The sequence below is a fragment of the Triticum dicoccoides genome, chromosome 5A (genome assembly GCF_002162155.2).
Source record: "Triticum dicoccoides isolate Atlit2015 ecotype Zavitan chromosome 5A, WEW_v2.0, whole genome shotgun sequence".
In the NCBI taxonomy this organism is placed as follows: domain Eukaryota; kingdom Viridiplantae; phylum Streptophyta; class Magnoliopsida; order Poales; family Poaceae; genus Triticum; species Triticum dicoccoides.
The window spans coordinates 576,903,121-576,912,690 of NC_041388.1; the positions used below are offsets into that span (position 1 = coordinate 576,903,121).

Consider the following 9,570-nt stretch of genomic DNA (forward strand, 5'->3'; position numbering starts at 1 on the left):
GACAGAGACGAGGGCGGCGACAGAGACGAGGGCGGCGACTGGGACGGGGGCGGCGACGGGGACGGGGGCGGCGACGGGGGCGGGGGCGGTGACGGCAACGGCATCGATCGATCGGGGCACGCGGGCGGTGCTTCAATGGGGAAACAGAGGAAGAAACAGAGGGAGAATGAAATTTTTGTAAGTGTTGTATATATAGAAGGCACCTTTAGTACCGGTTGGAGCCACCAACCGGTACTAAAGGCCTGTTTTGGTCAGGCCAAGCGGCGGGAACCGCACCCCCTTTAGTACCGGTTGGTGGCTCCAAACGGTACTAAAGGCCCCCCTTTAGTACCGGTTGGTGCCACAAACCGGTACTAAAGGGGGTGCGCTGGCGCAGGTGCGGTGCACAAGTTTAGTCCCACCTCGCTAGCCGAGGGGCGACCACACTGGTTTATAAACCCCCATGCGGTAGCTCTCTCGAGCTCCTCTCCAAAGCAGGCCTACTGGGCCTACATGTTCTATGCTGCCCTGTTGGCCTACTGGGCCTTTGCGGGCCTGCATCCTGGCCCAACAACAGGTTGGGTTTCTAGTCGTATGCAGGCCGCTCTGGTCTAGTAGGCGGGCTTTTTTATATTTTTTTGCTTTATTTATTTTTGAGTTTTTTTGTGTATCTAGAGTTTCTTTGTGAATATTTTTGCTTTAGGTACAAAAAATTACAAACTTTCTGTTAGTGCCCGTAGTTTTCAAATTTGAATAGTTTAAATTTTGAATTATTTGAAATTAGTGTGAATCACTAGTTTGTGAATAACTTAACTTTAGAAATCAGTAAAGGCATGAAAGAATTTGTTTGCACATAAAATTTCTTCGCGTTTCAAATGCCAAAACACATAATTAACTACCCTAACTATTACAAAGATTCCCTTCTGGGTGTGAAACACAGAAGAAAGTGATGATAGTGAAGCCGATCACATCCCAGATCTTTGGGTGTGAAACTTTTTCTTCGCGTGTGTCCCTTTGCGCCATAACCATGGAAAATCTTCATCATTTAACGGGATGCTCGGGTTAATATTCATTGTGAATGGAGCAATTTCATCAAACTTTTCATAATCTTCTAACTTGTCTGTCTTGTCATCCACTCCCACGATGTTTCTCTTCCCAGAAAGAACTATGTGCCGCTTTGGCTCATCGTACGATGCATTCATTTCCTTATCTTTTCTTTTTCTTGGCTTGGTAGACATGTCCTTCACATAGAAAACCTGTGCCACATCATTGGCTAGGATGAATGGTTTGTCTGCATACGCAAGATTGTTGAGATCCACTGTTGCCATTCCATACTGCGGGTCTTCCGTTACCCCGCCTCGTGTCATATTGACCCATTTGCACCGAAACAAAGGGACCTTCAAACCACGTCGATAGTCAAGTTCCCATATGTCCTGTATATAACCATAATATGTTTCCTTTCCCGTCTTGGTTTCTGCATCAAAGCGGACACCATTGTTTTGGTTGGTGCTCTTCTTATCTTGGGTGATCGTGTAAAATATATTACCATTTATCTCGTACCCTTTGAAAGTCATTATATTCGAAGATGGTAACTGGGACAGCAAGTACAGGTCATCTTCAATAGAGGTGTCATGCATGGTACGTGTCTGCAACCAGCTGGCGAAACTCCTGGTTTGTTCACGTGTAATCCAGTCATCAGACCGCTCTGGGTGTTTGGAGCATAGCAAATTCTTGTGTTCATCCATATATGGAGCCACCAAGGCAGAATTCTGTAGAACTGTGTAGTGTGCTTCAGTGAGAGAATGCCCGTCCATACATATTATTTGTTCCCCTCCTAGCGTGCCTTTTCCATCCAGTCTGCCCTTATGCCGCGATTCAGGAACACCAATCGGCTTAAGGTCAGGAATAAAGTCAATACAAAACTCAATAACCTCCTCATTTTGACGGCCCTTGGAGATGCTTCCTTCTGGCCTAGCACGGTTATGAACATATTTCTTTAAGACTCCCATGAACCTCTCAAAGGGGAACATATTATGTAGAAATACAGGACCCAAAACATTAATCTCTTCGCATAGGTGAACTAGGACGTGTGTCATGATGTTGAAGAAGGATGGTGGGAACACCAACACGAAACTGACAAGACATTGCACCAAATCATTCTCTAACCTTGGTATGATTTCTGGATCGATTACCTTCTGAGAGATTGCATTGAGAAATGCACATAGCTTCACAATGGCTAATCGAACGTTTTCTGGTAGAAGCCCCCTCAATGCAACCGGAAGCAGTTGCGTCATAATCACGTGGCAGTCATGAGACTTTAGGTTCTGGAACTTTTTCTCTGCCATGTTTATTATTCCCTTTATATTCGACAAGAAGCCAGACGGTACCTTAATACTGAGCAGGCATTCAAAGAAGATTTCCTTCTCTTCTTTGGTAAGAGCGTAGCTTGCATGACCCTGATGTATGCCGTCTTTTCCGTGCATACGTTGCTGGTCCTCTCGTGCCTCAGGTGTATCTTTTGTCTTCCCATACACGCCCAAGAAGCCAAGCAGGGTCACACAAAGATTCTTCGTCACGTGCATCGCGTCGATTGCGGAGCGGACCTCTAGGTCTTTCCAATAGGGCAGGTCCCAAAATATAGATTTCTTCTTCCACATGGGTGCACGTCCGTCAGCGTCATTCGGAATAGGTTGTCCACCAGGACCCTTTCCAAAGACCACCTTCAAATCCTTGACCATATCATGTACATCAGCACCAGTACGGTGGCGAGGCTTCGTCCGGTGATCCGCCTCACCTTTGAAATGCTTGCCTTTCTTTCTTACGGGATGCCTGCTTGGAAGAAATCGACGATGTCCCAGGTACACATTCTTCTTACAATTAGCCAAATATATACTGTCGGTATCGTCCAAACAGTGTGTGCATGCGCGGTATCCCTTGTTTGTCTGTCCTGAAAGGTTACTAAGAGCAGGCCAATCATTGATGGTCATGAACAGCAACGCCTTTAGGTCAAATTCTTCCCCCATGTGATCATCCCACGCACGTACACCTGTTCCATTCCACAGTTGTAAGAGTTCTTCAACTAATGGCCTTAGGTACACATCAATGTCGTTGCCGGGTTGCTTAGGGCCTTGGATGAGCACTGGCATCATAATGAACTTCCGCTTCATGCACAACCAAGGAGGAAGGTTATACAAACATAGAGTCACAGGCCAGGTGCTATGGTTGCTGCTCTGCTCCCCAAAAGGATTAATGCCATCTGCGCTTAGACCAAACCATACGCTCCTTGCGTCATCTGCAAACTCCTTCCCGTACTTTCTTTCGATTTTTCTCCACTGCGACCCGTCAGCGGGTACTCTCAACTTTCCGTTTTTCTTACGGTCTTCTCTGTGCCATCGCATCGCCTTGGCATGCTCTTTGTTTTGGAACAAACGTTTCAACCGTGGTATTATAGGAGCATACCACATCACCTTGGCAGGAATCTTCTTCCTGGGGCGCTCGCCCTCGACATCACCAGGGTCATCGCGGCTGATCTTATAGCGCAATGCACCACATACCGGGCAAGCGTTCAAATCCTCGTACTCATCGTGGTAGAGGATGCAATCATTAGGGCATGCATGTATCTTCTGCACCTCTAACCCTAGAGGGCAGATAGCCTTCTTTGCTTCGTACGTACTCTCGGGCAATTCGTTGTCCTTTGGAAGCATATCCTTTATCATTACCAGCAACTTTCCAAATCCCTTGTCCGATACACCATTCTCTGCCTTCCATTGCAGCAATTCCAGTGTGGTGCCCAGCTTTTTCTTGTCACCTACGCAATTCGGGTACAACAATTTTTTGTGATCCTCTAACATGCGCTGCAACTTCTTCTTCTCCAAATCACTTGCGCAGTTTCTCTTTGCATCGGCAATGGCCCGACCTAGATCATCAACGGGCTCATCTGATGCCTCTTCTTCAGCTTCTTCCCGCATTGCCGGCTCAGCTTCTTCCCGCATTACCGGCTCAGCTTCTTCCCCCATTGTTGTATCATCATATTCAGGGAACCCATGGCCAGGATAGCTATCGTCGTCCTCTTCTTCTTCATTGTCTTCCATCATAACCCCTCTTTCTCCATGCTTGGTCCAAACATTATAGTAGGGCATGAAACCGGACTTAAACAGGTGGACGTGAATGGTTCTTGATGTAGAGTAATTGTGACCATTCTTATAGCCAGCACATGGACAAGGCATAAAACCATCCGCCCGCTTGTTTGCCTCAGCCGCAAGCAGAAAAGTATGCACGCCCTCAACAAACTGGGGAGAGCATCGGTCATCGTACATCCATTGCCGGCTCATCTTCATTACACAACACCGAATAGACCAAATTAATACAAGTTCATACATAAAGTTCATACAACACTTAAATGCAACAAACAAATAACTCTCTAGCTAAAGCATTTAAATGCAACAACAAATGTGATCAAGATCGCAACTAAGATAACAATGGATCCAACAGCATAATGATACCAAGCCTCACTATCGATGGCATATTTTCTAATCTTTCTAATCTTCAAGCGCATTTTCTCCATCTTGATCTTGTGATCATCGACGACATCAGCAACATGCAACTCCAATTCCATCTTCTCCCCCTCAATTCTTTTCAATTTTTCTTTCAAGTACTCGTTTTCTCTTTCAACTAAATTTAACCTCTCGACAATAGGGTCGGTTGGAATTTCCGGTTCACATACCTCCTAGAAAAAATTTCTATGTCAACTTGATGGGCATAATTTGTCATAAACACGAAATGCAACTAGTTTTAAAAGAGAATATATATACCACATCCGAATCATAACAAGGACGAGGGCTGACGGCGACGGATATCAAAACCATGGCACTATATGTATAACAAACAACGTACGGGTAAGATAATTATACGAGTAACTATATATCCAAATCACACAAACATCAATTTTTATATAAAATTTCATGAACAAGAGGCTCACCACAAGGTGGTGCCAGCGACGGGACGGTGCGGGCGATCGACGGTGGTTACGACGGAGATTTAGAAGGCACTAAGTAAACCACACCTACATATGCAAACTAAGTGTTATTTTTGACCTCAAATTGCATATAAATCAAATACTAGCACATATATATATCCTCCCAAATTACTAAACTCACAAATTAATCACTATATAAAGCATTGCAAGAGCTAATCTAGCAATGAGAGATGAAAGGACAAAGTTGCTAACCTTTGTGATCATTTGAATGGATGGGGGCCTTCAAATCATGACAATTTTTGGGCAAAATGTGTGATGAGCTCGAGAGGAAGAGGGGAAGAACAGAGAGAGGAGAGGGGAAAGGGGAAGAACAGAGCGAGCTCGGGTGGACGAAGGGTTTATGTAGGACGATCTTTAGTACCGGTTCGTGCCAAGAACCGGTACTAAAGGGGCTGGAGGGGCCCCAGTCTGACAACATCCTGCCACCACTCTCATTAGTACCGGTTCGTGGCACGAACCGGTGCTAAAGGTTCGCCATGAACCGGTACTAATGAAAGCGGCCCGGCTAGCCGTTGGAACCGGCACTAATGTATATATTAGTGCCGGCTCAAATACAAACCGGCACTAATGTGCTTCACGTTTGACCCTTTTTCTACTAGTGAGGACGCCTTCGTCCAAGTCGACCAAGACACGCTCTTCGACCTCATCCACGCGGCCGAGTGCCTCGACATTGAGGGGCTGATGGACCTGACGTGCGAGACGGTGGCGGACCAGATGAGGGGCAAGACCATCGAGGAGATCCGCAAAAAGTTCCACGTCGTCAACGACTACACCGCACGGGAGGAAGAGGACGTCCGCAAGGAGAACGCCTGGGCGTTCGAGTAGTGATCCGTCTTGCGTACTATAGACTAGTTCAAAGCTGTTCATTAGATGACTACTGTGTTTTCCCCTTGTGTTCGCCAAATATGCACACTCTTATACCCACAATGACACTTAATTTTTTAGTAAGTTTTACTCGGCGACAAACCCCATTGTGGCAAAAAGAAATTACGGACTATTGTTGGCTAATTCAAGGTCACCCTTGATATACTCTTCTTATGTTTAGACCAGTTCAGTCTATCTTTTTATTTGGAAAGAGCTGATTGGCATGTTCCGCCATACATAAGTATGTACTTCCTTTTTGGACTCACCAATCCTCGATCGAAGGGATGAACGGGTTCTTGAGGTCTTTTTCATTGAGGTCAATATCACATGAAACCTTTAGCACTTCCATTCATGACCACCGAAGATTTGTGCTTCCTTGGTAAAGGTTAGGATAGAGGACTTACCACAATGCCTTTCTGCCTCATACAACTTAACCGAATACCGAGAAAATTGAGGATAATTCTCTATTAGTTGAATTCCTCACAGAGGTTGTACTCCCTAATATATTTTCATACTAGAGGTTGCAAAGTAGCTAATATATCAGGACAACACAGAGACTCCGCTACGTCACCTGACGTAGGAATGTTGTTTGTGTCACTTGCACATTGGGAACTAAAGGCGACCAGATGATTCTGGAAGCCAGATGGCAATGGAATAAACAGTGTTGTTAAATCTTTATTGTGGTATTAGGAGAGTGGTTTAACAGAATGCAAGCGCATATGACAATGAAGTAAAAAATGTCTTTTATTGTGAGAAAGACAAAATAATACATCGTCAATTTTTGTCTTATTTTTTTGCCACTTGTATGACTACGATTCATGTTGCTTCTAATCCACAGCCATCCACGAACATTATGAATATGTTCTACAAGTGGTTAGGTGGGATCCAACATAGACTTAAGGCTCAAATTCGAGTGGGATATGAGCATTATGTTGGGCAATATGAAATTGTTGTAATTATTTTATTTTTATCAGGATTGGAGTTTCCTTTTCTTTTGGAGATTATCTTTTTTTTTGCGGAAATCTTTTGGAGATTATCTACAAGGCTATCCACTGAATCTGTATGTGGCCACTTCAACGTGAGGATGCTTCGAAGTCTTTGGCTTGTAACCATTTGGAGATGGTATCATAGGCTTTGTTCAATCAATATAGATGGGGGGTCTAGCAATAGCATTACTGATGCTTGAGTGCGTCATGTAAGCTTTGCTGCCTTTGTTTTTGCCTTGTGCCCGGATTGTATAACTTTATGTAGGATTTATTTCTTCAAAATAAATGATGAATGTTTTCTTCAATCGATGTAGAGTTCAGACGATTACCCTTTTAAAAAAGAAAAGGCATAACCATGATGTGGGCACATCTAAGTTGTACCCTAAATTTATCAGCTCATTGGTCTTGGTTAACATGTTATTTGAATTTGTATTCATTAAGTTGATCTTTAACATGGGGAAGCAATGATTTGCTTCAAGAATTACATTAACTAACATTCACGCTAATCACCAATCTATCAAGAGTGTCAATCAGGAAGGCAGGATAAGCCCGACGACGGATATCTCGGTGCCATGGCCGAGGATGGGGAAATCTCGGCCTTGGGTCAACGACGCTGTCCTCGATCCATCTGCGGGTGAATCATGCATCCTCCATGGACCGCATTCCCGACACAAGGCGGTTGAGTGTCGCCTCATCCACAGAGATGCGAGGAGTGACACCACCATCGTGCTGGTCAAGGGAGGAGCGACACCACCATTGTTCTGTAAGGGGCTATTTTTTGATCCAACTGTTTAATGATATGGTTAGATTTATCTTAATTACTTCTTTTGTAGTTGCAGATGCTTGCATGGAGAGTATAACCATAAGTAGGTATTTGTTCAAGTTATGAAAGTATCTTAGCTCCAGCCCATCCACACAATACTTACCAAAAGCAATTAATGGTAACTTAATGAATTGTGGTGAAAGTAACTTGAGGAGATTCCCTGTGTGTCCTCGAGAGCATTTTAGTCATTCTAAGAAACACCTTTGGATTGTCCTTAGCATACATAAGGATGGGGCCACTTGTTGCACCTATTTACTTTTGTTACTTGCTACGTTGTTATGAATTACATTGCTATCAAACTATCTATCAAAACTATCTTTACAACACTCGCAGTGAAACCTTGCTGAAAACCATTTGTCAATTCTTCTGCTCCTCGTTGGGTTTGACACACTTATTGAAAGGAATACAATTGATCCTCCATACTTGTGGGTCATCATCTTGCTTGTAGGTGGAGGCAGCGTACTCGGGGCTGCTTGTCTGCATGCTCCATGCCAGCTCCGCGCTCAACCCCTAGACTTAGGATGACAACCCGATTGTCACCTCCCTGAGTCAAAACACTATCGACCTCACGACCGCGACATGTGTGGTCGAGGCCCCAGAAGTATTGAAGGGCCACAACAAGCTCCGCATGTAGCCCAAGGAAAATGCATCTCAGCATGTGGTTATCTCCGGAATAGGGTCTATTCAAAGCGCGAAAAGCCCTAAGCTCGGGTCCGTGAAAGGTGCGGCCAAAGCCTAAGCATGAATTACCCCAGACATGTCTGAGATCACCCGCGTGCGCCCTACCTGGAGCTGTGAAGTCAGAGGCGATCACCTTGCCACATTAATCCACCAGCAATCTGGATCTACTTGAGCTATCGGGTGTTGCGATCACTGTACTGGGTAACATGATAATCGCCGAACTGGAGGACACTCGGTAAGAACAGACCTCTACGACCGACAACTAACATTGCCCACCAACTTGAAAAGGAGCTCCTCACCCGCTTGACATGCCCCTTCAGAAGGGACACAACTCGCTCGTCCACGGTCGCCATTGCCAGCTCCCTTAGCAGAAGATCATCCATGTTTGGGAGAACCTCGAGACCATGTGCCATGAATCTTTATCATTAGGACCTTGACCTAGTCTCGATAACAAAGTTGGGGGTTGCACTAAGTACAACTACACAAAAGGGAGACGAGCAGTCAAGGCCAACCTCTACAAGACCCCCCACTCGATTCAGTCAACCAAGCGAGGGCTCGAGGGTTACTCTCGTGGACATGGGAAAGGAGGTAGGCAAAACAAAGAGGGCACATGCAAAAACTAGGCCTTTTAGCTCCCAAGTGCAGACAATAATAGGTTCTGACCTAAGCTGCTTGGGCACATCCGAGCAAAAGGTGATCATTGTACCCCTTGCGGGGTCGAGGGTTGAACCCCTAACAATAGGGACCTTAGGCATAATGACTCAGGACAAGATGTGAGGGTGTTCCTAAGGGACACTATCTAAAGGCGACTTAGTCGGCTTGGCAGACACCACTTAGGATTCCGAAGAAATCCATGGTATGCCCCACTCGGGCCACTAGCCATATCCCGTGTAGGGAACAACTAGATATCATTGAATCTGTATACATATATGTAACGCCCTCGATGCGGCTATATCTCCCACGTGTCGAAGCACGACTTAGAGGCATAACCGCATTAAAAGCAATGTCGCAAGTGAGGTAATCTTCACACAACCCATGTAATACATAAAGGGAAAGAGATACATAGTTGGCTTACAATCGCCACTTCACACAATTACATGAATAAAGCATTACACCAACCAGATACAATCAAGGTCCTACTATGGAACCAAAATAAAAGAAGACTACCCCAAATGCTACACAGATCCCCGATCGACCCCCAA

The 9,570-nt window shown here is 45.1% G+C and overlaps 1 protein-coding gene across 1 annotated transcript in view; it reads left to right on the top strand.

Moving 5' to 3' along the window:
* Positions 1–5,839, top strand: part of LOC119300041 (SKP1-like protein 1A) — a 21,521-nt gene extending 15,682 nt beyond the window's left edge. The window contains exon 2 of the mRNA XM_037577124.1: positions 5,614–5,839. Within this exon, the coding sequence (XP_037433021.1) occupies positions 5,614–5,839 (226 nt within the window). The remainder of the gene's footprint in view (positions 1–5,613) is intronic.
* The last annotated feature ends 3,731 nt before the right edge of the window (positions 5,840–9,570 follow it).